Source organism: Seriola aureovittata, chromosome 13 (assembly GCF_021018895.1).
Source record: "Seriola aureovittata isolate HTS-2021-v1 ecotype China chromosome 13, ASM2101889v1, whole genome shotgun sequence".
NCBI lineage: Eukaryota > Metazoa > Chordata > Actinopteri > Carangiformes > Carangidae > Seriola > Seriola aureovittata.
The window spans coordinates 6,870,495-6,898,193 of record NC_079376.1 but is presented as its reverse complement, the minus strand read 5'-3'; the positions used below and the strand labels follow the sequence as shown (position 1 = coordinate 6,898,193).

Genomic DNA, 27,699 nt, shown 5'->3' with positions numbered 1-27,699 from the left:
ACTTTTTGTATCCTGATAGCTGAAGGTCAATACAGGAACATTCATTTGAATAAACTCATTTAGAATAGTGAGGAGAATGTGCTTTTCTGAAAGCATTCTCAAAGCATGTTGTTTTTTCTTCACTCATATAAGGACTCACAGTCTGCTTGAATTATATCACTGATTGAAGGGAAGCTGTAGACAGAAAGTAAGCAGGGAAGAGAGAAAGGTCAGAAGCCATCTGGTTAGTGAAACTGCTGGAACCTTCTGCAGAGGTGTCTGAGCAACATCTCAAGCTCCCAGCATTTTCTTGACCATGTAACCAGGCATGCTGTAGAGGAAAAGAGCCAGCATGGCCAGCAGCAGGAGAGCAGTGACAATCTTGATGGCCAGCCACTTGTACTGGTTGCAGACCAAGTGTTTTATGGCTTTGAAGGGAGTGAGGAACCACAGAAGGCTGGTGTCTGGGCGGCTGGAGGGACAGAAACACACGTGTTCAGTAATACAGACTTTAAGCACAATGGACCATTCTACTGTCGGGTCTTTTCCTAAGTCAAATTTAAATGTAAATGTAGCTGATATTACTGGAACATAAGATAAAGCAAAAGGCAAGCCAGAAAAACAATTAACAGTATCTTAGATGATTCTAAGCAGAAATACACAAAAGATATGAAGAAACAGCAACTTACCATGTAAAGAAAGAAGATCCTAGGTAAAAGTCCAGAACTTGGTTGAAGTAAATCCGTATAAATGTCTTTCCTCATTTCATGAAATTGCTTTTGCTTATAGTTTTTTATGTAGAATGTATCTTTCTTTATGCTTTTTTATGTATGTTTAAGATTTCATGTTTAATGTTTATGACGGATTTATATTTTTATTTATTCATTTATTTATCATAATTTTATTTATCATAATATTTATTTTAGTTTTTTAACTGTTTTGCATTTGGTTACTTTTTATAGTTAAGCTGGACTGTCAGTCGTTAAAACTGAATGTGTTTGCATGTTTGTGTATGTGTACATAAAGAGAAAAACAGATCGAAAGAACAGTGTGCAATGTACAAGAAAACAATGTGGACGGTGAGGTGATAGGAGAACATCCTTCATACTTGGGTTTCTCTAGTGGCTCTGGTTCGTTGCGTCCTTCACCAACTGGGTTTTTCTCGGCTTCCTCTCCTGTCAGAAGGTGCAGCTCTGCTTCCACTTTTCCCTGCAAAGACAATCTTTGCCATCAGGAGGGTTTACACTAAAGAGTGCACCCTGATTGTCACAAAGTCACTCATTACTTTGACATACCGTCAGCTCAAACTCATCATCATCTTCATTTCTGGCCACAAATGGCCACCAGCCTTTGATCCTCTTCTGTTTGAAGATGGAGACCATGGGCATTTCTGCTTCATTTGTCACCATCTCAATGGTGCACTGCTTGGCAGTCTTTGCACCACGTGGGAAACGGTTCAGGTCCAGCTCAATTGCACCTATACAGAGATATTATTTAAGAAAGGTCGATATATATGGTGGAATAAACAAGAAGTAGTTAAGAGACGGATGCCAGTCCACTGTACCTAAGAAGTCATCTGCAGAGAAATGGTCAGCGTCCCACACTTGCAGATTAAGACGAGCTGGAATCTTGTACTCGGTCTCATCCCAAGCAAACATGGACTCCTTCTTTGAGATGACGATCTTCTCTTCTGCCATGAGGTAGTCGAAGGGGTAGACAAAGCGCCAGTTGAAGTTTCCCTCCCCAGTGATGGAGTGGTAGTGGACGTCAGTGTCCTGCTTGTCCTCCTGCTGCCCTTTCAACCAGCTGTCAGAGGGAATGATGTGGGATAAAGTCATAAATCCTGAACAAATAAAGTATTGATTTCCATCAGAATTACAACAGATTTCATTTTCATTTTTAATTTCTATTTCTACAGATTAGGAAGTGGCCTTGGTCCAGTTGTGCACATAAAAAAGTAAAGACAGAGAGAAACAAGCAAATGAAAAAAACAAAAAAGCAGCAACTTATCACGTCCATAATTACCCTCGCACAAATATATCACTTGATTTCTCGCCAGTAAAGATGTCATCATCCTCAAGAACAACTTCATCTGTGTTCCAGATGATCACCCTCAGTTCAAACCTGAACACAAGGAAAAATGACAAGATGAAGTGTATGATTATAATTATATTATATTATATTACAATGACAGACGACAAGTCCAAAGCACTTTTGGAGTAATCCTTCACATTTATTCAAGCAGTACACCATTTTTGGGAAGTTTATATAGTGTATATAAACGCTGAAAGCTAATTATCTGACCCAGTTTTGAAAAGAGGACATACTTCTTTGGTTTCCTTGGTGAAATGTCAAGTGCAGGGCCAGGGGCAGTCATGTCCTTAGGGAACATATCCACCCACATCTCAATTCTTCCCTAATCACAGTTGAACACAAGAAAACAAACTTTCTAGTACAGGTTGTAAAGATGTCTGTTGTGATGTGAATAGAGTTAAAATGAATATATTGACACACTTGTTCAATTCCTGGTTTGTCAGGGTGGAGCAGTGGTCTTGTTTCCACGTGTTCTGGGACGAGTTTGCATCCAACCCGTGGGATCTCCTCCCAGTGCTTCAACACGGTCAGAGCCAGGTGCTCCTCTGTCTGCTTCTTCAAACCTGACAAACATAACCCAAATAAACTCATGCTGTCAAATCCTATCTTAAAGTGCTATTGTATTGCATTACAACAAAGGAGTGTGAGTGAAATCCACAGATACCATTTTCATCCTCGATCTCAGTCGGTGCCATGAAGACACGGTTCTCCACCTTCACTCTTCCTCCAGGGCCATAGTGAGGCCCATCCAGTTTGCCATCCTTGCACAGCTTCGCCAGGATGTGTGTGGGTTTCATTGGGTCCCTCCAAACATTGTAACCATGGCTACAGAAAAGAGCAAAAGCAGTTAAGAGTTACATGAATAGATGCACTGAATAAAACTATCATGACTCTGCAGTAAATAGTAAAATTCCACTTTTTGGAAAAACTTGTCATAAATACCACAACAAAAGCCATGTATAACAAATATGTGGGGTTTACCATGCAACCATATACAGTTAAGTATTTGAAAGTTAATGTCGTGCACTATTACATGACTGACATATTATCTAATGCTCCCCGAGTCATCCTTATGCATCACCTATCCTGTGGTGGGAGGTGGGTCTTTGATTCTTACATGGCGTAGTTACATGTGATACCACACGTGGCTCTGTGTTTGCTGTAGAAACGGTTCTCAAGGTCGAGTTTGGTTTCTCCAATCAGATCATCGGTTCCCACCAGGTCCCAGTCGTAAATTGAAACCGTGAGTGTGGAATCCATTGGGAATGTGGCCTCCACGTCAAAGGATCTGAGTGGAGTAAAAAAAGAAATTCGGCATTTAATACATGCATAACATGGTAAAAACTTTTTAAAGTAAATTTTTGTAATCAGGAATACAGCTTGCCGACTTACTTGCCAAACAAAGGGTTCAGCTGTTTAGAGATGTAGTTCTCTTTGTCTTTGATCTCTGTCTTTCCCAGTTTGATTGCGATGTATGGGTCAGCTTTCCCATTAATGTCAGCTGGATGCAGATCAGTCGCCTGACGGAAAAAAACAGGGATCATTTTAGTATGAAATTCGATAATCAAAGTAATCTTTATGTAGAATCTGACCTGCCTCGTATATGTCCATCAGTATTCACATTAACATGCAGTGGAGAACAGTACAGAATACAGATCTCACCCTGATGACATAGATGCGGACGAGGACGTTAATGGGATCGTTGTGAGGGATGTTCTGAAACATTCCCATGTTGGAGTCGAAGTTCACGTCTCTGGGCATATCATCTGACACTTTGTACATGCACATCGAGCCCTAAAGGGACACAGTTAAACAACTTAATGGTTATATTGAAAAAACATTGGGGAAAACATTTTATCTAAAGACTGTTACATAACATGCAAAGCGCTCCACATTCTCTGCAGGTGTGTTATGTTGGATAAACAAAACATTCATCTATGGATAGTTTGTTTTTCTTAAGAAATGGCAACTATATGTAGACAACTGATTTAACCAGAGAAAAAATTACTTCTGTGTATTTAACTATAAACATTCTGCTCTTACTTTGAATTTCCCAACAATCCTGTCTTCATCCGTCACGTTCTGGTCGTCATCATCGCCACCCTTTCCCCTGAACAGATTAAAACTGTGGAGCCAGTCCTCAAAGTTGTCAAACTCACCCTCCAGCTCCTTAGGATACACCTTTTTTTCGTGAAAAACAAAAAAAAATATAACAACATGAAGTTGATAGTAAAAAAAAATACTTCTTCATTACCTCTTCTGTATTTTCACATCTTGTCATGTATGAGCAAACAAGTTCATGCTCCTCCAGTTTGAACTGGAAAATACAGTATGTGCCGACTTCAGTACCTTCAACTCATCCAGCTTCGGCTTTTTCTTTTCGAACGGATCGAGCGCCAGCTTCTTCTTCTCCTTCTTTCCTTTTCCTCTCTTGGTGCCTTTCACAGGAGAGTCATCGGGTTTGATATCTGAGTACAGGTTAGCGGTGAGGACGGAGTGAGGGGGGTGGGGTGGGGGGTGAAGGGGTGAAGGGGATGCGGGTGTGGAGGGGTGGGGTGGGGGTGAAGGAGCAGAGCACTCAAGACATGAATTCCACATGAAAGTTGTCAAAACCAGCTGTTATAGCGTAGAACAAGCATGCCAATGAACTGTATACTGTTGCAGTATACAGTTCAGTGGGGATACTGTGGCAGGATCCTTCTGGCAGGCAGCTGTGTGGACTCTGCAAAGCTCACAACTTGACAAGCCACAGTCAAATCATGTCAAAGTATATGTATAGTAACATGCACCATTTACTACAGTGTATGCTACATTTGCATGCATAATATATTTGGTCACATAATAAACAGCTGATTCTGTGCAGCCTCATTGGCGAAGCACAGAATCAAACATGTTTTTAATTTATTTTATATCACGTCAATAAACGCTCATCGTGTCATCAAATTTGCATTGTCTGTGTTTCAATTCGCTGCAATTTTTCTTTGACAACTTTCATGTCAGGCATATGACTAATATGCACATATGGGAGAGAAAAAAGCGGTTGTCCCACGCTTAGAAATTTGGATTCATGTCAGCATCTACATGGAGGCATTCTCGGGCTACGAGGTTCACTACTGCACTGTAGAAGAAAACAACAGAGTTAGTGAGCTCATAAAGGACAAACATGCATGTACTTCATTTGACAAGTCGAGTAAAATCTATGTTATTTATACACGAGCAATAGTGTTATTCTCTGCTTGTCTATTCTGTCTTTCATTAGTGCTAGAAAATGACGTCTGAGTACAAGGAGCGCCAGAACAAATGTTAAGACTAACGTGAAGATACTACTCAGCACGGGGCTGACACAGAGGCACATGGAAGTATAGTAGATAGTATGAAACTTTGAAACTGAATACAAAAAACAGTAAGCCACTCTTATTTAAGGTCGTCTGGTTTTACCTCCACCATCTGCAGCGTCCATGTCCTCTTTGTCTTCTGAATCTGAGAGAGCTGCTTCTTGAGCCTTGAGTGCCTGTAAGACCAGAAAGTCACTGTATTGACTGAGAGCCAAATAAAATCCAACAATTTTTCCCAACACAATTTTCAAGTTATGAAAGAAAAACTTAATGGATAAAGTTAAATTGTTTTTATCAAGTTGCTGAGCTGTATTTAGAATTTCATTCAAAATGTCTGTGCTAATATCCCGTTTCTCACCTCTGTCAAGGTTTCAATAGAAGCAAAATATTTGGACCACCAGTCCAACATGCTCTCATCAAGTTCCTCTTCCTCAGTCTCATCGCCCTTCTTCCTCTTCTTCTTTTTCCCCTTTCCATCCTTATCGTCATCCTTTTTGTACAAAAAGCATCACACATCTTGTCAGTAAACAACATAAAATCTTTCAATTTTGATTATAAAACATAAAGCAACCACAGCACTTTGCTCACCTCGACTTTGACCACAGCATCGGAGCACTAGGTAGAAAACCAGATTTCATAATGTGAAATCACATGACAATATTTTGCTGGACAATTAGAAAATACTGCAGTTGTCATCATCATTCACTGATTTGTTTTTCACTCTGTATTTCTTAGTTTGTTATTGTGCAAATGCTGTTTCTCAGGAGCTGTCTGTTTTAGTTCATGTCCTTCCTGTGGGATTATTATTTAAACTGGGTCTAATTCTTGAAATAAAAGTTACATAAAGTTTAAAAAATATAACTCACAGAGTCTAGTTTGACCACAGTGTCCATCTTCTTATAAGAAGGCTCAGGTTCCATGTTGACGACAATGATTTCCTCTGAAAGAGAGATTGACAACATAATATTGTTTATTATATCATCACACACCGTCCTTCATAGGAACCATATTACACACACACTGTTGTTCCTACTTAAAAAAAAAAAAAATAGACCCATGTTTTAGTTTTTACCTGTTGTGGACCAGTTGTTGGCCTGCTTATCTGACGCCCTGTAGATGAACTTCCGCAGGCTGGTGACAGCGTTGGAGCCGACCAGAGTGTAGCGACCAAAAGCCCTGCAGTCCACCACTCGGATGTTCAGTGGCGGGTGAAGCAACTCGTTCTCAGGCAAATCCTGACACACAAAATCCAGAATTAGACAAACTGAGAAAGTACAAGTTTACAGGAATTCATCAGCAGTGCACTCGATGCTTCTTTGCCAATTTGTGTGGAAGGTACTAGTCATTTAAATGATAACGTACCACTTCAAACCACTTGACGAGGGTGCTGAAGTTGGGGTTTTTCTTGTAGTTGGGGATGAGGGCAGACTGTACTCCCTTCCCGGCACATTCAATGTCCACACGAGGCCGATCCACCTGGGCCAGATTCACTCTCTTCAGGTCTCTCAAGCCCCAGAACAAAACCTGAAGGATAGGAGAGTTCACCAATGTTCATATCATTTTATATTCATTTTATTCAAGATTGAATTCTTGAATTTTGAATTTTTGGTCAGTAAATGTCATCACTGACTTTACATATTTTCCTGGTAAATAAATCAATGTTCATGTTACCTCAATCCTGTACTTGCTGAGCACTGGTCTGATCCCCAGTGGTACAGGCAGGATCGGACCACGGTCCATATCTGTAGGACCGTCTATGGGAGGCAGGTCAGCTTTCCCATTGGGGCCAATCTACGAGACAACACATGAAAGCATAATGACACATATGCTTTTGATATGATGTGACAGCTGCAGTCATGTAAGCTCACAGCTGGATGACTAACCTGCAGCAGTTCAAAGGCCGCCAGCATTTCTCCAGCAGTGCAGTTCCCGCGGTAGATCTGATAGTACTCCAGCTGTGGAGGGAAGCGCGGAGGGCCGTAGTGCTCATCGGCCATCTTGACCACAGGCTTAGCAAAGGTTCTGCCCATGAAGTCAGCTTTGCCCTGGAAGCATACAATGGTTAAATCCTTAAATGTCCACAACATAAAACAGCTGGTTTGAATATTTGAAAGTCTTTTTAGTCTAATGAACCCAGTCCATTAGTATTTCAATTACAATGGCTTTATCAAAAAAAGCAGGTAAACAAGGTTGTTTATGGTGTAAATAATTACTTATGTGATTCGTCCAATCAGCAGGAAGAAACATGGCACGAGATGCACATGTTTCTAGATGCAAAGACTATAGATAAAAAAAGACACTGAAGATAAAAGCATGAGCCCTAAAATAACCAGTGAACTGCAAAACAGACACATTTATGTAAGCACATTTATATACATATATATATATATGCCATTAAATCTCTCTTGCAGTTAGTGGTTACAAAGAGTCCAAATTCTCTGTTGGTCACAGACAAAAAGCACAAAAGTTTCACTTAAAGGAATGCAACAGGTACAAGTCCATCATCCTCATGGACTGTTGTGAATTAGCAACAAGTCCATTGACGTACATCTTATTCCTCTTGCATGCCTTTTAATGCTATTTACTCTACACACATTACAGTGCCTCTACAGTACACCAAGCCACCAGAAGCCACACTCTACTTATCCAAAGGGTCATCCAAAACAATGGTGATATCGACAGGAGCAAATATGAAACTGTCAGTCAGCAAAAAGCATTCTTTCAAATATTAGTCATTACAGGTTGACACAAACAAAACTGGTACATGTTCAAACTCCAAGTAACAGAGGAACACAATATTAAGGGGGTCTAACACACTGGTTTTAGATTCATTAGTATTTAAGTAACATGTTTAGTCTTACATTTCAACTGAAAGACAGACAGACTGTTAAATTATTAGGTGATAAAGGTGGACGAGCATGATAAGACTGTTACTATCTGGAAATTCAAGCCGTGTGGAGAGAGATTCTTTGCTCATGTTCAAAAGGAAACTATTTCAAAACAACCCTCACCACTGTGTCTTGATCATAGATTTCAATGACGATGATCGGAGGGTCGTCTCTCAGTTCGCTGGCCTCTCCAAACAGCTCCACATTCTCAAAGACCAGCAGCTGGTCCCATGTGGGGCAGAGAGTCTCAGCCAACACCTGGCAAGGAAACAACATTTAAGGTGAAGCTGTGCAATAAATCATATTGAAGGCTGACAGGTGATTTCCTGTGAAGTGTTTTTGAGTGCGCTTACCTCGGTGACTTGACTTTGTGTTGAGAAGAAGACTCTTGCGAAAGGATCGGACAGGCCTGTGCTGTCAGCAGCGAACAGGCTGCGAGCTTGGTACATGTGGACCCTCAGCTGGAAGATCTGCTTCACTGTAGAGAAGTATTCATAGGAAGTTTCAAGATCAAGACATTTGCAGAGATGTTGTTGGTATTATCTCAATTACACATCTCTAAAACATGTGAAAGAAAATTTTAGAAGGAAGGTCTTTATTTGAGACTGTGAATAAGTGAGCATGAGGACTATTGAATTGGTTGATGGTCTTACTCATGTAGGTGAGGCTGATCGGAGGTGAGCATGGGATACCAGGTCCTTTGGCCAACTTATTCTCCTCAAATCCATTGGGGAGGCCACTCAGGTAGTCTTTGCGCTGCCTATTCAGACCCAGCCACAGATAAATCTCTATCTTGGACTGCACGGTCCAGCCAGCAGGACCAAAGCCTTTCTTTCCAGGGATCTTTAATATCAGGCAAAGGGAATAATTATTTTTTATTAAAGCAAAACCGCTTGGTTACAGATGGTGAAAGGAGTTTGATAAATGATTCAAAGTACTTATCAGATTATATTAACTACTCTCTGATTATTTTACAATGTTGTTTGTAAACTCACCCTGAGAAAGATTGTCTTGACTTTGCCACACTCCTTTCCCCTCTCTTCATCTATACTGGAATATAGGATGTCTTTGGAAGGGACACGTGCATAAGCAATACGCTTCCCATTACTTATCATCCAGATGAAAACATCAGGAACGCTGTGTTGAGGCTGCAGGAGGAAGAACACTCAAATAAAACATGAAACGACCAAGAAACGAAACACGCATGTACAACAAACATAACACTGCAGATCTTACTTCGTCAGCCAGGAAGCGCAGCTTTGAGAGGAAGTTCTGAGCCAGCTTGATTTTATCTCTCACTGTGCTTTTCTTCACCTGTGACCTCATGGCCTTCGCTTGCTGGCCGATGGTTTCCTAAAGCCAGAAACAGTCCAGAGTTCAGCAAGTACCAATATTTACAATCAACAAGCAGAAGAAAAGCATCGCTCCTCTATTCATTCACATACCACTTCTGACATGCACAGCTTCAGTCGCTCCCTGTCAAGTTTGGTTCTGCCAGACTGATTCTGGTCCTTGTTTGCCAGCGAAAGAAACTGACTGAAAGAAGAGGAGCTCCATCAGTATGAAAATCCATATAAACCCATTCTTGTGCATGATAAATACAACATGTTATTACGATGTTTGCAGCACCTGCATCCTTGGCTGAGTTCCTCAAGGACTCCCCTCAGTCTGCGCTCAGGGTAGGTCTTCTCTGTCTTAATGATTTCTTGCACATCATTGAGTCCATCCTCCTATAGAAGCAATGCAACATGCAAGTTTGCATAATATTCATTACACTATTTAATATGTAGGCTGTTTCTTAAGGCTCACTAAGAAATCACATACACATATTCACCTGCCAACAGGCTAATTAATAAAACTACACACCAAACTTTTGTGTGTGTGTGAGACTTGCCAGTTTATCAGCAATGTTGTCTATAATGTTGGCATTGTACAGCCTCCTTCTCTGATCCTGCCACCAACTCTTGATGTAGATACAAGGCTTCCTCTCAAAATACGGCAGGTGGAAGTAGTTTCTGTGAATTAGAATAAGAAACAGGAAGCTTAAATAAGAAACCCGGCTGGTTAAATGTGAAAAGGATTGTGATATGCAAAAAGCAATAATGTTAAACTATTAAACTACTTTAAACTTTTTTTACTACCTAGAATAATTTTTCCAATACCCAAATAGGTAACTGCAATCCATGTTTATTACCAGCAATGATTATGTGGGAAACATCTTATTGCTCTATAATAATGATATTTCTGCCCTGACCGATCAGTGATGACGGGTTTCATGGGAGGTGTAGTTGCCACTGAAGTCAGGTCTCCGTCATCGTCCATCTCCTCCTCACTGGAGTTGTGAATCAGGTCAGTTTCTTCTTCGTCACCATCGCCTCCGCCCTTCTTCCCTTTTGTTTTTGGCTTGACAACTCCATCAATCTCGTTTCCGTAGTAACCTGGCAAAAAGCAGTGTTAATAGTTGCATAATTATGATAATCAACATTTGGGCTCCAAAACTCTTTGATTTCACATGAATTAATGTAACAATAGTTGGATTAGTATATTAAAAATTAAAAAAAATTTTAACCAAAAAACCTGCACATTTTCTAAGTAAAAAGAAAAATAAACTAAATAGGACAAGTTTTCAAAACATGATAATGAGTAGATAATGGAAAATACCTATGGTGACCTCAAAGTTGATGGGCTTATCACCAATCTTTCTGTCAATCATTGTGGCCTCGAGGAACGATCCAAAGAGGAAAAATTCCTCAACCTTCCCAGTCGCGGTCTGTGAACCAAACACGCGTGAGTGTCTGAATGTGAGTAAACACTGCCCCACTCTCTTCACTTTTTTCTTCACCGAGTAAAATTTAGAAACCAAACAAGAAACGAATTCATCAAATGTTGACAGCTGTTGCACTTTGATAACATATAAAGTGATGTAGTGGTCCTGACAATCCTGTAATACAAGCTGTTGCACAGTGAGAACTGAATCCCTGAGGGCCCATGGATACGGTCCCTCTGTGCTCAATTGAATTTGCTGTGAGTTACATTGTCCGGCAACAAAAAGAAGCCACATTAATCCAAATAGCATGTTAATAATGCACCAGGTCGGCTAAATAAAGACAATTAATAATTCACAATAACTGCAGCACAATGACCTGTCAGCAGGGAGGAACAATTAACTTCCTCTGCATGGCTGCTCATCGGGGCAGGGACCCACCTCTGAGATGTTGGGTACTCCCTCCAACTGCACCTCTGTGGAGCTGGTAATGTCAGGGGAGGAGGGGTCCAGGATTTCCACACCCAGGCTGATGAGCAGACGGGCCCTGAAGGACACCCCCTCTCCAAGTCCTTCGTTTAACTCCTGGTACTCGTCCATCAGGGTGTAGGTACGGGTGGAGCCGTACATGTTAACCCAGGCAGGACCCAGTGTGGGAAGGAAGCCTTTGAAATACAGAACAGATATAATTTGAATCTGATGATTTGCAATTTATGGAAGGAAAGGTCCTGCCCGACAGATGCTTTTTATACAAATCCAATCTTCCAAGTTTTCAAAATTCAGGAAGGAGAACTTAAAATGTTTTTAAAAGAGAAAATGATAAACCACCTTTGTCCCCATCGTTGGCAATCTTCCGCAGGTCTAGGAAGTGTGTTCCTATAGCAACATCATTCACTTTATCAGAGTCGCGGATCTGGATCTTCATGCGTTTGCACAGTGGTGGAAACATCTCAGTGAAAACAATTTGCTCATTCCAGATGGGCTCATAGCAGCTCTTCTGAACTGATGTTTTCCCCTGTAATCACATATTACAATCCTCATTTATGCCTGCATCAATTTGGGAATTGCGCTGTAACAGCAATATGGGACAATGATTGTTTGAGATCTTCTATCACTCACCTTCTGCCCAGCAAACTGAACTTGGACATAAGGATCAACCAGGTCCTTATTTTCTCCTATGAAGGCCTTTTTAACATTGGCCATGATGCTGGTGTTCATTTTTGGGAGTCCCTCTGCTCTGTAGATCTTCAGGTAATAGCGAGCCCACTGTCGCTCTGCAGGTACCCCCTCAGGTAATAAGAGGTTGCTGACACAGAAATGGGAAATGATGAAATTGGATAACAAACAAGACACTGGCACACAATGTGGTGCTGAGAAAAATTCAGGACTGCAGGAATTTCTACATTCATTTTGAAAGATGAAAGTATAATCTATGATGGATTTCATTATTGAGAATTGCATATATTAAAATATTCTCCACAGTAACACAGATGTGTTATGTTCAGTTGTTGGGGGTAATATTTGGAATCTACCCAGAGCCCTTCTTGAAAATTTAGCTATTATAAGATTAAAGAATCATGTGTGATGAAAATGTATTTACCCCTCTATGTCATCTTCATCAGACTCATTGGCCTTGTGTGGGGTCTTTATAGTGTCGCCTTTGGCCACAACTGCAACATCACACCTAACATAGCCTTTACAACCCGCTGTGATGTCGTCAGGGTCAGACAATAAAGCCCATTTGTGGTAAAACTGATGTTCTGCAAGAGGAAAAAAAAGACAATAAATTCTCCAAACACTGAAATACCTGTATTAGTGGTACTGATTTGTAATATTGAGGCTGATTTTGTGTTGATCCTTTACCTGGCTGGGAGTAGATTGTGCCAACATCCAGTTTAAAGGTTCCAACCAGTGTTCCACTGCGCAGAAGATTTTTAGAGTGGATTACCTGAGGGCGGATTAGGGGAAGTAACATTGCACCATTAAATACACTTGTCTTGTAGCAAACAAGGAATTCTATAAATTAAGAATCTGAATGAATTAAAAAACTTACAGACAACTTCAGGATTTTGTCAAACATCACATCTGGGGGGACGTGGAAGTCGAACACAAAATACTGGAAGAGAGAAAAGAGTTTGTGATGATGTCACAGTATCAAGCCTCTATTTAGATAAAATGTATATAAACACAGTATGCTGTAATGACTGACTCACTTCATTGTAGTATGGGCAGTTGGTTGATTCCTTCATTGAGGTGTACTTTTTATCGTCTCCGATCTCCACACAGACCATTGGATCCATGTTCAGTCCCACCAGCTGCCTGGCCTCAATCACTGTCACACTCACCTGGAATCAAATGATCAGGTGATACTGACTGGCTGGAAGATTGATTGATGATTGATTGATTGATAATGTACCACAAATAAGATTAAAAAGTAAGAGCAACCATGCATGTGCCATTAAAATGATGAGTTTCTCTTACTTGGTAATCTACTGGTCTTCCAGAACTGGGCTCCATCTTTATGTCTGGCTTAGATCTATGAGACAATGACGTGTTAAAAAAAATCTGTAACAATCTTCAGACAGATGCACATGATTAACAATGGCAGACATGTCCTCAACAGGACCATGCTTGCCTCTTGTTTGATACATTGGTGGTGACAGCCGTGACTGAGGCCAGTGAAATGGTGTCAGGGTCTGGTCCTCCTCCCATGAACATGCCCTGGCGATCCAGATTTTCTGTCTCCAGAATAGCTGGCTCGTCTGGAGACCAAATGAGGGGGACACACAGTAAGGCTTATCACATTTTATTCTGAAGACAGTGGGACTGATAAACAGACCCCAAAAAGCTAATAAAAGCATGGAAAATCAAGTCACACTGCATTTGTATGTTGCAGGATTACAATTAATGTAAAGTTAGCTACTGATACCTCCATTTCTGTCCTCCTTGTGTCCACGGTGCTTACTGCGCTTCATGGTGCAAAACAGTTCTTTGTGTGCTCTATGGGAGGAATTCAAAGTGATTAAAATGGTTTTCATAGACAATCGCTGCACGTTTATGAAGTTAACATTGATACAAATTTTGTTGATGCCATTACTTACAGTAGATGTCTGTTTTATTAGCTACTTGCGCTTCATTTAAAAACCAAGGACGTCAACTAATTTCTATGCATGTTCTGCAGCCAGAACCCCATAAACAGGCATATAAAGCCACAACAGACTAAACCCTGACGCTCTACTCTAACATCTTGCAGACAGAGGGAGGCTAACAACTACATGCTATAAAAAAGTCTAAGAGCTACTGGAAAATACCTAAATTATTTACATTTAAAACCTTTGATAACATAGTTGTTCAAAACCCAGTGTCATTATAGAAGTACTGCGTGTATGCTGACATTTTCAGAGGGGTGTCTGTGCTCTACCACACCCCGGCCTTCAAAAGGGGCTTTCAATTATTCAACTGACCTTAATACATCAATTAAACAGGATACATTTCACATGCATTGTGAAAAATAATAGACCTAAAATAATTAATCTGCAGTAATTAACCAGCAAAATGCAACTGACACAGGCGCATAAATTTAATCCAAATAGTTTGTGATTTTTTCGACACAATCAAGTGTGTTAATTATTTCCAAATTACAGAGATGACCTTAAGCCGTTCATTAGATGTCACCACTTTAAGTTTTCAGAGTTGTGTGTAATAGTAGAAAACAGAAAACAAAGTAGAACACATCAAAAGTATATTCACCATATACATTAAACACACGTTATACAACGCTGGAAACCAGGTCAAAACCAAAAGATCGGCAAAACAATTAGATACCCTTATGAGCTGCATGTTGCACAGTATAAACAAAACTCATGAAGTTTAGAATAACCAAAAAGCAGTCAAATTAAAAATAACTGCACCAGACCTAGAATGTAAAGTTCTAAATATTTCTGTAGTATGCAAACAAAACAAAACAATTCAGCTCAACAACCTGACTTAATCATCAAAAAGTCCCTCCTCAAAAAAGAAAAAAAAGTCTTTCCAGTGCTGGACACTGCAAAATGATGAGGCCTAAATGCCAAAGCTTTGGAGTTCACATTTGATCTCTGTTTAACATGATGTTGCTAATGAAATTATACATACCATGCAAGAAAATGATGCTCTTGTCTCCTTCCTTTTGAGTAGCTCCAAAGGTAGTTCCCTGTGAGAGAAGCAGCCCCAGAACTTCTTTTGTTTTTCTATGTTTCTGAAATGGAGGCGACACTACATCAACATTTTAGACATTTACACAGCAGTAAGAATAAGGCAACATAGTTAAGTTGTACAGAAAAGAATTGGGTTTGTGCAAGTCTGAAGTTGGGCAGGAGTGATGTGATACACCAATGAATAGTGCATGAGTGTTGAACCCGAGACTGGTAACTATAACTAGGGACTGCTGAGAGACGTCACTGTGAGCAGAGTCTGCCAATCCACACAGGCTCTGGACACAACAAAACTTACATATATGAAGTATTGTTAATTCTTAAAACAGCTTTTACAGTGGTCCTAAAAAGTCAACAATAAACATTTGTATACAGGCAGTCAAATCAATCCAGTTGTTACTATGCAATTGTACAGTATAGTGATTCTAAAAAACACTCATCCAAACTAAAGTCATGAATAATCCCAAAGTACTAGATGTTACATTTCATGCTTTTCAGAAATATGAAAGAATCTGACCAGCTATAAAGTGAAGATAAAGACACAAATTAAAATCCCTCTTGACTTCGACACAGTGCATCTTTTTGTAAAAGTTGTGTCAAAACAAAACTACTAGGAAACTTCAAAATAAGTCAGCATGAGGTAATCAATATATTGCTGTGTCAAAAGTGATAGGATTTCATGGAAGTAAACAAAATATCAGCCCAGCCCAGTTGGAAGAATGCTCCCTTTCAATCTTTAATAGGGTGCTGCTCGAAACTTGGTTTTGGTGCAGACACACGTCTTTTGTCATGTAATCACCAAGTGATATTTGCAATGCCTTGTGTTTCAAATTCATTTAGGTTTGAGCCTTAAGGTTTAAGAACTGACTTTAGTTTTGAATTACACGTGTGATGTCGATCAATTTTTGCACGAGGCTTACTTGAATAAATGAGGATCAAATAATGCAAATGTGGTATGCGTGGTATGTTAAAGCACTGATTATGTTGTATTATTTTGCTGGGTTGAGGCATGCTTTAGCAACTCCTATTCAACGCAACTTCTATTGAATGCTGAAGTACAACTCATCATCTCATCAATTACACATACAGCCAGTCTGTAAGCCATACGTCAAAGTCTAATGTTGCTGGTATCCGATGAAACAAGGCTCTGAATTATTTAAGCGGTCCAGTCAGTGTTGCATGTGGCATCCTCATTGTGTGGAGGTATCACTGTTCACAACAAAAGAAATGGATTTTGCTTAGAGGGAATAACAGGGAAACATGTTATCATTGTTGCCACATTGGGAAAATATCTGTGTTTCACCCCCTTGAGGAAATGATTGAGCGCTATAGGTCCAAGGATGCATATACAGTATACACCAATATTTAACGTATGTACATCAAACAAAACGTCAAGCTTAACCTTAGGCAACTTTTTTCATCTTTACATATAATTGCAACGGATGCATCCTTTTCCTACCTCCTCAGCTGGATGTGTGCGATACTCTCAGTGACACCAACCTGGCAACTCTGTTGACGGATTCTGCCCTTAATTACATGATTCAATACCGGCTAAGAAGGGTTGAGGAGATGTCCCAGTTCCTCCACGATGGCCGCTGAACATGTCATCAATAGTGCAAAGTTACCAGTTCCCACTGTAGTCTAATATACTAACCTCATTCTCTGATGGGTCGTGTCATCAAATGCAACTTTAAACACTCTGAAGTTGACATCAGCCACCAAACGAAAGTGCCACGTTGGACTTTTCTGGTCTGATAAAGAACAAAACATATTTAACTTTTAATATTTAACGATTAAACACAATTATTTACCACCCTCCTTTACATCACAGAGTCTCTCAGCAGAGCTTAAAACACAAGACATCTTATACCTGTACAATACAAAAGAGTGCTATTATCTGTATTTTGGGTGAATATTTAGGTAATGTTTATGAATATGCATGAGCAAGCAACCAAGCCCTTAAATTGACACCTTTGACAATGGCGTCTAGGGTGAACCACAGAATGACTTGATACCAACCATGCAATCTTATCCCATGTAGGTCCAGTGACCAAAGGCCTTTTTTGGCTGTTGGTTTTAGGCTGGTTATCACCATCTTGTTTGTGCTCCAGTGACTCTGTGGGCACACCACCTGACCAAGGTGTAGTGTGTCCCTATGACACATTTCAGACTCTTGGATGGGGAAGTTTGGCAAACTCCATCACTGAAACACAGCCAGAGGGCACTGTTATTGTTGGTGTCGGTGGGGAGGGGGACATTGCACAAGCCCTCAAGCACGTAGGGCCCAGGTGGCTCTGTCCTCAAGTGACCCCGGGGAACATACTGAAAAGGAATTACCCAAAATGTGAATGATTGGTTTGTTCATTCTGCAACGAGTGATTGATTAAAACCATTGCATTCAATGTTACTTTAGTGGACAAACAAAAGGTCAGGTCAGCCTATTTGTGTGCCCAATGTGTGCAGGTACTAAAAGTACAGCATCGTGGAGAGCCTTTCACAGTTTTCCAGAACACACTTCTGTGGATATTGGCTGTCTCTGTCACACCGTGGTGAGGTTGCCTTGTCCTGGGTTTGTTTTGTCCTGTCATTTCCTGTTTTATTTTGAAAAGTAACTCTCCTCTTGTTTCAGGTCACTTGCCCTTCCTCATGTGTCTCAGTCTGATTGCCCTAAGTGTTTCCACCTGTGCCCTATTTCCCTCCATGTGTTTAAATAGTCTGGGTTCCCCCTTATCTTGTGCCAGAGTGTCTTCGTCCATGCCCACAGCCATAGTGACCTTCGAAGTAAGCTGATTGTACCTTGTGAGGAGTGATTTTTTGTTTGTAATTTCTTACCATAGCTAAAGTTCATAGCCCTTTGTTTTTCCTTGTAAAGAGTGATTTTTTTTTTTTTTTTTTTGTTTGTTTGTTTGTAAGTTCTTGCCTTAGCTTATATTCATAGCCCTAAGTTTATCTTCGTTATGAGTGATTTTTATTTCGTGTAGTTATTTATTATCCTAGATCCTCCGCTTGGTGGTGTGAGTAGATTATTTTGGTTTATTTTTTTATTTAGTCAGGTTTTTCCTGCTTACGGAGTGTTTTGTGTTTACCTGTTTTTCTTTTGATTAGAGTTTTTTTTCTCCTCCTGGAGTGTTTTGTTTCTCAGATTTCAGAGTTTAGTGTCTAGTCTTTTTCATAGCAATTTGTTTGTCACTCTGTCTGAGGTCTCCGGTGATTTCAATAAAGCCAATTGTTCACTTATTCTCTGCGTCTGAGTCCTGCCTTGAGTCCCTGCCTGACAGTCTCAGTGTGCTCTGTCTCTTCATGTAATCAAAGACTGACTCCATGATGTTGAGATGAGGACTAAGCAGGGGCCATGTCGTAGGCTGCAGGACTCTTTGTTTTTTGTCTGAAGATAGTTCTATAGATAGATACTTTATTTATTCCCTAGGGGAAATTCATGACTTTGGTCATATGTTTGGGTTTGTTGTCCTGCTGCAGAATGAATTAGTAAACGATGAATTGCCTTAAACCTTTGCACAATAATGTATACTCTGCACACCACAAGCCTCCTCTAGTAGTTATGAACTTGGATCTACTCTGTCTCTCATTCTTGACGATCCTCAGGCAAGTTCTGAAGCGTTCTGTCCTATTGTTCCACAGTATCTCATAATTATGAGATACGGAAGTCATACTCGAGATAAATATTTCATTTTATTTATTTGTGAATGCAATTCGCTTCCATAGGATAAAGCTGCTCCAACTTGTGCACCATACTCACTGTTCACTTACTGTGCTACCTGTTGTTGCCATAGTAATGAATGGATGCGCCACCTGGTGGCCAAAGACTTGTAATTGCCATTGGCTGCACTATGGGCCTCTTAAATACAACAGTGACTGACAGGTAGTTATTTCGCCTGTTTTACTCAAACTGGAGTCGTATTTTTGTGCAGCGTGCACGAATAGATCCCGAACATCAAATCAACCTTTAGTTAGCTCCGGTGCTGCTAAAGTTATGCCACTATGCTAAAGCAACTTAGCAGCAACCGCCTCTCTACGTGTTAACTGTCACAAAATGTCAATTTAGTCTCATACCTGAGCAGAAACTGGCTACGCTTTTGCTGATAGTCTTGGAAAACGACTTCTTGTGAAGTACCTGGAGTAAAAGTTACATAAATATTCGTGTTTACAACTGTTAACCTTACACAATTACATTAGCACATTAGCTCCCGCACGCGCATCATGGAAAACAAACTTACTGTTACTTCAGTTACACAATGTTGTGTTTTTGTGGCTAAAGATAAGTGATATCACTGACCTCTTACGGCTTGTCCGAAGATTTTCAGCTGGATAGACTGAAGGTGAGGAACTTCATTTCCTTCGTAACATGAGCCTTTTGCAGGTATGATAAAAATTGTTTGATAAAAATTGATGTATGTCTTTTTTTTTTTTTTTTGGTCACATTTCTCAACTTTCACACGTGTTTTCACCAGCAGATTTTCGAAGATTTTATTTTCTTTCATTATTAATTCGACTGAAAAGCATAACTCATTAAACTTACAAAACAGCATGTGGCAGATCAAGCAATTTTCTATGTCTAATCATTAAAAATGTGTATTTTTAGGCTGGCACAGAGTGAGAGTAAATTTGGCATAACAAAAACAAAACAAAATATCTACTTGTCCTGAATATAATATAATATATTTTAATAATTTTAAATTCCTAATCCAAGGATAGCTTGTTTGAATGTACCAGAATGAAAGGGGTATGTTGTTTAAAAATTTTAAATGTGAATTTATAATAATAAAATAAAAATTTCATTGCACACAACCAGGGAAGAAGCTGCTGACAAGGTGTTGGATGTGGATCCAGGAGAACCAGGAACTGGGGAACCAGCTTTTAGGGACACATGACCCAAATGGAGGCTGAATAAGCCTCGCAGACAAAGACACTCGGATGAGCTCAAGAACCACCAGGGTGGTAAGAGATGAGCTTGCTCTGAAATAGTTAACACACTCTGGCCTTGTTCTGTGTATTTCCTTGCAGCAGTTTCTAGTAAATAACCTGCCTGTACTTGGATAACATGTAGTCTAATTAACATGTGTGATAATTTTCTGCCTGTCAACTAATCAATTCATCAGTGTCTGAAAGTTTCCAAATGATGCTGCTATTTTTGTTTCTAAACTTGTTAGATTGTTATCTTATGAATATAATTGGGCTTAGTTTAGTACATAAAATAAAACTTATGTTCATGACTAAACCTCAAGATTTTATAATGTTAAATTTACCATACTGGCCATATTGGCCATTTTAGTCAAAATAGGGCACTGGGACAAATGAGTGTGATGTCAGATCAGTCAAAGTTAATAAGTGCATGTAGGAAGTAGAAGCAGATAATTATTGTTTTGAATGACCTCATTTTGGTAAGGCTTTTAGACATTTGGCCCAAGTAGATTTAGGTGAATGTAGCTGAAGTCATTAAGGGGCAAGGCTGACTTCACCTTGTCCTCTAGATAGAAAGACCTCCATCTAGTGGTCAGACCATTTCATTCAAAGGAAGAATCATGGGGGTGAGCTTTTACCTCAGCTTTTGAAAGCACCAATTACATCAGAGCAAGTTACTGTCCAGGCAATGCATGTCACTGAATATTACACCACCGTTGTCATGGTAATTATTCATGAGGACAGGCTTTCAGCTTTGCCTCCATTTTTTTTTTTTTTTTCTGTCTCCAGGAAACGCTGCATCCCTTCGGCCATTTCCATCTAGGAAGCAGGCAGTGTGGTGGGGGAGTTAAAGTGACACAGCTATATTATGTGAAAGTAAAGCGGAGCAGCTCACAGGGGTGAGATCTTTAAATGGGGAGTCGCCTTTTTATAGACGAGACTCATTGAGGATCAGATTCTCTCCAGACCTCCATAACCTTAAAGGAGACTGAAGTAAATTTCCTTTGTGGATAGCATTGCCTTAAATTATCTCCAGCCCACTGGACAAGGGAATAACTGGATGCTTCTTGTTTTTAACTCGCTTGGTTCTGAAGGCACAGATGGACAAGCAGCTGATGCAGGAGGCAGTCCCCTGCACAGCTCTCTAACAGTTAGACCCCGAAGGCATCTTGAAATAGAAATTCAAAAGGGGAGGAGGAGAAAGGAGGGGAGAAAGGAGGGGGGTTTTGAGTGTGAGCATTGGTATGCCAGGCTCAATACCTACGATGGCTGTGCAGAAGAAGCAGAGTGTCATCCCTCCATCGCAGGGACCACTTTCTTCACGTACAATCGACAGCCAAAGGAAGAGGAATGGATCTGGAAGAGCATCAGGTTAGTAGCAATTTGCTTTTTTTGCAAAGGGTTTTGAATCGTAGCTGATCTAAACAAGCCTTTCCTTGAGGCAAAGCCAGGATGACTATAGATCACAAACACAGGATAATCTGATCATACTGATGACGCATGAGCAGAATATACAGATTATATATTCCCTCTGTTAAATCAGTTTGTAATTGAGCATGGCTACCATAAACCTGAGAAAACTATGGGGCATCTGTGGACACAGATTACATAATATACATAGAATAATCAGCATCCTGACATTGTTAACCCTAAAGGAATACATTGACATTCATGTGATTTTTACCCCCCTTGTGCATTTAAACTGATTACTCTTCAGTCTTGTGTCTAGAACTTGACTTTTTTTGTTGCTGTTTATAATGGCTCTTTCATCTGTAGCTGACCCTAAGGCCATAACAACCACCGTTTGGGAAAGAGTCTTCATGATGATTGGTTTTTGTTTACACATAACAGCTGCTTCATATCATTTGTTGTACTAAAATATACATTTAGGGTTTGGATTCCAAAAAATATTGAGTGTCAGATAATGAAAAATATTTATTTTTTCACTGAATAACATGCATGATTTTTCTCCTCGCTTCCAGAGAATGGCTCTTGTATCAAACCAAATACGCAGGCCAAGAAAGCAGCCTGTCCTGTTCACAAGCCTGCCCAAATCTCCAACTCAGTTTCTCCAAGGGCCACTGCAGGTTTGACACAGCCGGGGTCACACTCACTCTTTAAATCAGCCAGATGCGATGTTATTAAGATACCAGATCATGTCTTAAAGCACAGAGTCCTTTTACAGACTGCCTTAATGTAATGTATGTCGTCAAACCAGTGACTGCAAGGTGTTATCTTGGCATTCTAGTGGCTAATGGACAAAATATTGACGAGAGGCTGAAAGCAGCACGAGAGAGACGAGAAGAGCAAGAGAAGTTACTTGGTATGTGAGCTCCTATGGTGGTACAATTCATACGGCTCTGTCCTCAATTTCTAAAAAAGATGAACATAAATCTATTTATACTGGTTCACTTTTTTTTTTTTTCTCCCCAGCCTCTCGGGAGCTGAGCAGGTTGGAGCGGGAGCAACGGGCCAGGCTCTACTATGAACAACAGCTGCAGGAGCGCAAGAACAAACTCCTGGAGCAGCGGTACAAAGAGGAGACGAGGCGTGCCGCTGTGGAGGAGAAGCGCAAGCAGAGACTGAAGGAGGAGAAAGTGAGTTTGATGGTGGAAATAAGAAACTTTTTTTTATTTATCTTCATTTATTATTCATTTCACAGCCCTGAATTGAGTAACAACGACACTTGCGCTTGTTTTCCTGAATTAAGGAGCGGCATGAATCTGCTGTGCGCAAAACAATAGAGAAGAGCCAAAGGGCCCAACAGAATCTCAGTCAAAACTCAAGAGGAAGGAAAGCCACCAAGAATAGTAAGTAGAGATGACTATGCTTTCTTTTTTTTCTGCTGCTTTTAACATAATCTTTCTAAACTCATAACACCATACTTCACAGTATCTATACTGTATCTTAACACAACGATTCTTGGCGTGCCTTATCTTTTGTTTTTGCTGCACTTAAAACTTTATACTGATCAACATGGTAGTTCCACGTCGCTTACCACTGACACCATGGGAGAAGAACTTGGTCAGTCGCCTCCTTACCCCCACTTGCTCTTATCTGGCCAGGAGCAAGAGCGCTGGCTGTGAGTCAGGAGAAGAAGGTACTCCTCCCCTCCCCCCTGATAACAGAATGCACTCTTTTGCTTTAATATTATGGCAAAGCGATGCTACTGGTTCGTAGTGCAAGACACTACAACTGCAACTACACCCTCTGGTTACTAACACTGCTCATTTTCCTCTCTGTTGACGCACTGCTCCACACTTCCATCCTTTTCACTGTTCCCACACATCTGTCCATATTTCTCCAATTTCCCATAATTATGGCACGAAACACTGGCTCAGTTGTCCATGTTTGTCGCCGTGCAGTTTCATTCCACTCCATGAATACCACCAACACCACCACCACCACCACCACCACCACCCCTCTCAAACCCCAGCAGCACTCTGGTTTGGTCCAACAGAGGCCATATGCCTCCCCCAGTCCCAACAACAGAAGCATCAATCTGGCGCAGGTAAATATAAAGCTGTTCCTTTGGCTGCTAAATAATATATGATTTTATTATTTTTAGAATCACCCAGCTGCTAGTATTTTCAGTCTTTACTATGATTCTGATATCCTTTTTCTCTTCATTCTCTTTGCTTTAGATCAAAGCAACAAAACAGCAAGATGCCAATAAGAAAAAGTCAAACAGGGGCTCAAATATCAGATCACCTGGCGTCAAAACCAGCATGAAACCAGCCACAGTCACAAAAAGCAGAACACCCTCCCCCTCACCAGAACGGTAGGTAAAAATAAGTGTGCACCTGTACCCCCGCTACCACATTCACGACACGGTCATGATAATGTGAACAAAGCGGGACATCTGCTCTCTTCTGCTGGATTTTAAAGGAGTTCCCGCAGATCAATTAGCAGACATTCAACCCCGCTGCAGCTCGAGCTCCCGTCGGTCCCTGAGGAAGATGTTGCTGTTTGTAGTTCAGCCCTCGCTCCTGGTAACTCACGGCCTGTCAGGACATCAGCTGGAGGTCAGAAAGAGAAAATGAGGGCTGGAAATGCACCAGAGACTCCGTGCTTGAACCTGCCAGAGACACAAATGGAGGCTATAACCAGAACAACGAGAGATGAAAGTAAGCTACGGAAAAATGCTTGAAACAAAAAGTGAAGTATTTAAAGTGATTCAGATACACTGTATGTTGATGTTGACATTATTGCCCATCAGGTCCTTCCCAGATGCCTCCTCATCCAGCTCCAAAGCCTCCTGAAGTTGTGAGCAGGCCCTCGGCTGGTACTACAGACCGAGAGGAGGCCTCTCGTCTCCTGGCTGAAAAGAGGAGAGAGGCCCGACTACAACGGGAGAGAGAGGAGCAGGAGCGTCTGCAGAGAGAGGAGGCAGAAAGGTAAAAAACATGTCCACTTACAAGACGGAAGCACTGCAGTAGCAGGCCACTGATACTGTTTGCAAATTTATGACATGTCCAGGCGGAGTCGTGAAGAACTGGAGCGCAGGAGGGCAGAGGAGCGAGCGCGACAGCAGGCCGAGGCTCAGCATCTCATAGAGGAGAAGAGGAGACGGGAGGAGGAGGAGCAGAGACGAGCGGAGGAAGAGAGAGCTCAGGCCATGAGGGAAGCCGCCCTTCTGCAGAAACAGGTCAGTGCAAACATTTGTTCTGCCAAAACGGAGCAAGGTTAAATTGCACAGCTCTATTCTAATGGATGGCTTTTGCTTGAAGATACATTCTCTGTTTTTGTGCTGATTCTCACAACATGTATCTGCTCTGTGTTTTTATTCAGAGAGAAGAGGAGCAAGCCAAAGAAATGGCGAAAGCCGAGCAGATCAAACAAGAGCGAGAAATCCTTGCACAAAAAGAAGATGCAGAGCGCCAAGCAAGAAAAAAGGTGATGAGATAAGAAGTCATTACTATATATTTTTGAAGTATGTACAACATAAGCAAGTATATACAACAAAAACATTTTTTTTCCAACCCCCAAAAAAACAAGTGAGCTATACGATAAGACAGACTAGATATGTAAGGTTATAAATAAATTAAACTACAGGTAGAGGGCAGAAAAAACAGCAACAACAATAAATAAATAGGTAAATAAATAAATTATAGATTCAATTTATTTGCTTAGAATTTCAGAGTCGAGTCTTTAATTAAATAAAGATCCTTTGCTAACTGAATCTGATGCACTGTTTAACTCGGTGTCCATTGCTGAAAGTGGGTCCTTCCACTCAAACAGGATTATTTTCCAAACAAGGAGAGAACAGAAAGCACAATTTAAATGAGCCACCCCAAAGAGTGCACACAGTGGGAATGGTTCCAAGGCTTTTTCACATATCTTTTAGAGTATCAAAGATGGATTTCCGAAACTTTTGTAGTTTTGGAAATTTCCAAAAATTTGTGACAGTAAAGCCGGCGCCTGTCCGCATCGTTCTCGTGGGATCCTCCTCTTGCACAGTCTCGCTTCAGACTGAGGCTGATTTACAAATTTGAGCTGAAATGCATGTTTAAGACATATTGAGGATGAATAGATTTATTCATTATTTTATTTTATTTTATTTTATATTTATTTATTATGTTAAAACACATGAGGGATTTATTTGTTTCTTCCTCCAAGTGATCAGATTACTATATCACACACACCTATATATATTATCTTTCATTATCAAAATCAATAATATCAAAAGTTGTGTTTTATTTAAGAGAGTGAATGTTCTCAGAAAGCCTTCTGTGACAGCGCTAATGAGAGCTGTGTTTTTTTCCAGCGACTTGAGGAGATCATGCGGAGAACCAGAAGGACAGATTCTCCAGATACGGTGAGATTTACTGTTCAGCTTTTAAAAAGTACATCGCCCCGGGGCTCATATGACGCACATCAGGCATCAACTAATAACTAACCAGCTCCACTTCTAAAAGCCACACAGCCTGTCCTCGACTAAATTAGTTAATCCTTTTCAACACAGAAGTCTGTACCAGCGAGGATCTTGCCAAAAGAAGCCCAACCAAAGGAAAACACAGAGCCTGTGCACAATGGCACTATAGAGGATGCTGTCAAGCTGCCAGTGGGAACTAAGTCCTCACAGCTGGGGCTGAAGAATGAGGAGGACATGGTGCCTGTTGTGGCCTTCAAAGAACGCAGGTCTCTCAGAACACTCACAGGCCTGGAGGAAATCCAGACCCACCAACGAGCAGGTGAGACACAGCAGCATGACTCGCCCTCAGGGTGGGAAATAGACATCAACAAACAGGCAGATTCTGACAACGATTAGCGCCAGCTAGTGAGATCATAGAAGTCAAGCATCTAGAAACTCACGGACATGCTTCATCATTAACTGTGTTTGCTCCTAGTTAAGCTGTAAATAGCCGTGACAGTGTCCACAGACCACACAATCAGTATCATTAATACATTTTGAAATGTAACACTGCATCACAGTTGTTGTGAGCTGCTCTGAAACATTTCACTTGATATCTTCTTTTTCTTATCTCCCTGTTGTGCATTTTCTTTAGAGGTCATCTGAACACCTTCAAAGTGGGCAAAGACTTTGATGGAGAGCTGTGATTTCTCTGCAAAAGATGGGAATTCCTGCAGTACAGCCAGTTTGCTGCCCATCCTCAGCACTTTGAACGAGCATGTAAAATCCCAGCCTCGCCTCACTGAGGTCGTCTGCATTTGGTCACTTCTCTGTGTGTAACCAGTGGCACATGTATTGGGCAAGTTAGATATTAATTTCTTCAGTACAACAGGTTTCTGAAGTAATAATGACTAGCCAAAAAAAAACTGTAGATGTAGACAGTGGTAATGATAGCTTGCTGGCAATTGCAGTTTATATCAGTTATGGACAGTGATGCCTCTGTGAAATACTAGGAATAGCCATCCAAACAGTCACATATGTTAGCCATATGCTTTTTGCTTATTCCTGATATTTCTTGCTACCTAAGCACTTTTTCCTTCCTCAGTTTTGTCACTGTGGAATTAAGACTGGCTCAAGTCGCTGTTTTGTGCAACACAAGAGTTTAGGGTGTTAGTGAAAGTTCATTTTCTATATCAATTCCTATCTTACCCTTTGATTTTGTGAAGTATAGCAATCACATATTTCAAAGCTGCTAAGGAACTTAGTTTTCCAAAGACTTTGCTTCAGTTTTGTGAGTGCTGTTTTAGAAAATACGATGCACAAAGCGTTTATTGCACTGCCAGTTGCTTTGTTTGATATTGCGCAATCACTTTACAAAGCAGACTTTGAGACGTAGAGGTTAAGTGAGTTTATTATAATAAAAGCGTATAAAAACAAATGTATCTGATCATCAATATTTGATCTTATAATTTAAGTATTGCTCACAACTATCACTTGTTAACCTGTTGAGAAGTTAAGATATGCCATATTTGATTAAAGTTGATACTATGCTGCGTCTCTGCCTTGTTTTTCAGGTGACATGTTGACTGTACTTAACATGAAAAAAGTAAAGAAGTAAAAACACATTAAAACACCAAAGGTGATTATAAAAAAGCTCTTTGTCCATACAGTT

The 27,699-nt window shown here is 40.5% G+C and overlaps 2 protein-coding genes across 4 annotated transcripts; one reads left to right on the top strand and one right to left on the bottom strand.

Annotated features, from left to right (window-relative positions):
* Window positions 1–182: 182 nt before the first annotated feature.
* Window positions 183–16,996, bottom strand: LOC130179640 (otoferlin-like). Its single transcript, XM_056392589.1, has 43 exons — window positions 16,908–16,996; window positions 15,195–15,297; window positions 13,990–14,060; window positions 13,696–13,822; window positions 13,542–13,596; window positions 13,274–13,405; window positions 13,114–13,176; window positions 12,924–13,008; window positions 12,661–12,820; window positions 12,180–12,366; window positions 11,889–12,075; window positions 11,502–11,725; window positions 10,958–11,066; window positions 10,551–10,734; window positions 10,191–10,311; window positions 9,926–10,026; window positions 9,742–9,832; window positions 9,533–9,649; window positions 9,292–9,444; window positions 8,950–9,139; window positions 8,650–8,774; window positions 8,420–8,554; window positions 7,292–7,453; window positions 7,080–7,199; window positions 6,771–6,932; window positions 6,481–6,643; window positions 6,275–6,348; window positions 5,997–6,023; window positions 5,767–5,898; window positions 5,512–5,584; window positions 4,423–4,541; window positions 4,117–4,254; window positions 3,736–3,867; window positions 3,466–3,593; window positions 3,191–3,361; window positions 2,738–2,898; window positions 2,494–2,636; window positions 2,307–2,395; window positions 2,005–2,103; window positions 1,544–1,785; window positions 1,275–1,456; window positions 1,088–1,188; window positions 183–451 (listed from the first exon to the last, which is right to left on the bottom strand). The coding sequence occupies exons 3-43, from the start codon at window positions 14,033–14,035 to the stop codon at window positions 271–273; spliced, it is 5,391 nt and encodes a 1,796-aa protein (XP_056248564.1). The 5' UTR covers window positions 14,036–14,060; window positions 15,195–15,297; window positions 16,908–16,996; the 3' UTR covers window positions 183–270.
* Window positions 16,997–19,505: 2,509 nt separating this feature from the next.
* On the top strand, window positions 19,506–27,582 carry map7a (microtubule-associated protein 7a). 3 transcript variants are annotated; one of them, XM_056393270.1, is made up of 17 exons: window positions 19,506–19,590; window positions 20,064–20,209; window positions 20,963–21,544; window positions 22,156–22,260; window positions 22,422–22,496; window positions 22,607–22,770; window positions 22,884–22,983; window positions 23,157–23,273; window positions 23,539–23,684; window positions 23,818–23,954; window positions 24,062–24,300; window positions 24,393–24,570; window positions 24,653–24,821; window positions 24,965–25,069; window positions 25,941–25,991; window positions 26,139–26,367; window positions 26,683–27,582. In XM_056393270.1, the coding sequence occupies exons 3-17, from the start codon at window positions 21,418–21,420 to the stop codon at window positions 26,691–26,693; spliced, it is 1,953 nt and encodes a 650-aa protein (XP_056249245.1). In that variant the 5' UTR covers window positions 19,506–19,590; window positions 20,064–20,209; window positions 20,963–21,417; the 3' UTR covers window positions 26,694–27,582. The 3 variants fall into 3 exon arrangements, with proteins under 3 accessions (XP_056249245.1, XP_056249246.1, XP_056249244.1); XM_056393271.1 differs by lacking the exons at window positions 19,506–19,590; window positions 23,157–23,273 and having other exon boundaries at window positions 20,194–20,209; XM_056393269.1 differs by lacking the exons at window positions 19,506–19,590; window positions 20,064–20,209 and having other exon boundaries at window positions 23,515–23,684.
* Window positions 27,583–27,699: the final 117 nt, after the last annotated feature.

Excerpts from the sequence above, each read along its gene's own strand:
- LOC130179640 (XM_056392589.1), bottom strand. The coding sequence starts at position 14,035 with ATGAAGCGCAGTAAGCACCGTGGACACAAGGAGGACAGAAATGGAG. Across the intron at positions 9,650-9,741 it reads AGCTGTGCATGTCAGAAGTG|GAAACCATCGGCCAGCAAGC; the intron begins GTATGTGAATGA and ends TTCTGGCTTTAG. Across the intron at positions 1,189-1,274 it reads ATGATGAGTTTGAGCTGACG|GGAAAAGTGGAAGCAGAGCT; the intron begins GTATGTCAAAGT and ends TTGTCTTTGCAG.
- map7a (XM_056393269.1), top strand. The coding sequence starts at position 21,418 with ATGCCAGGCTCAATACCTACGATGGCTGTGCAGAAGAAGCAGAGTGTC. Across the intron at positions 22,771-22,883 it reads AGAGACTGAAGGAGGAGAAA|GAGCGGCATGAATCTGCTGT; the intron begins GTGAGTTTGATG and ends TCCTGAATTAAG. Across the intron at positions 25,992-26,138 it reads GGACAGATTCTCCAGATACG|AAGTCTGTACCAGCGAGGAT; the intron begins GTGAGATTTACT and ends TTTTCAACACAG.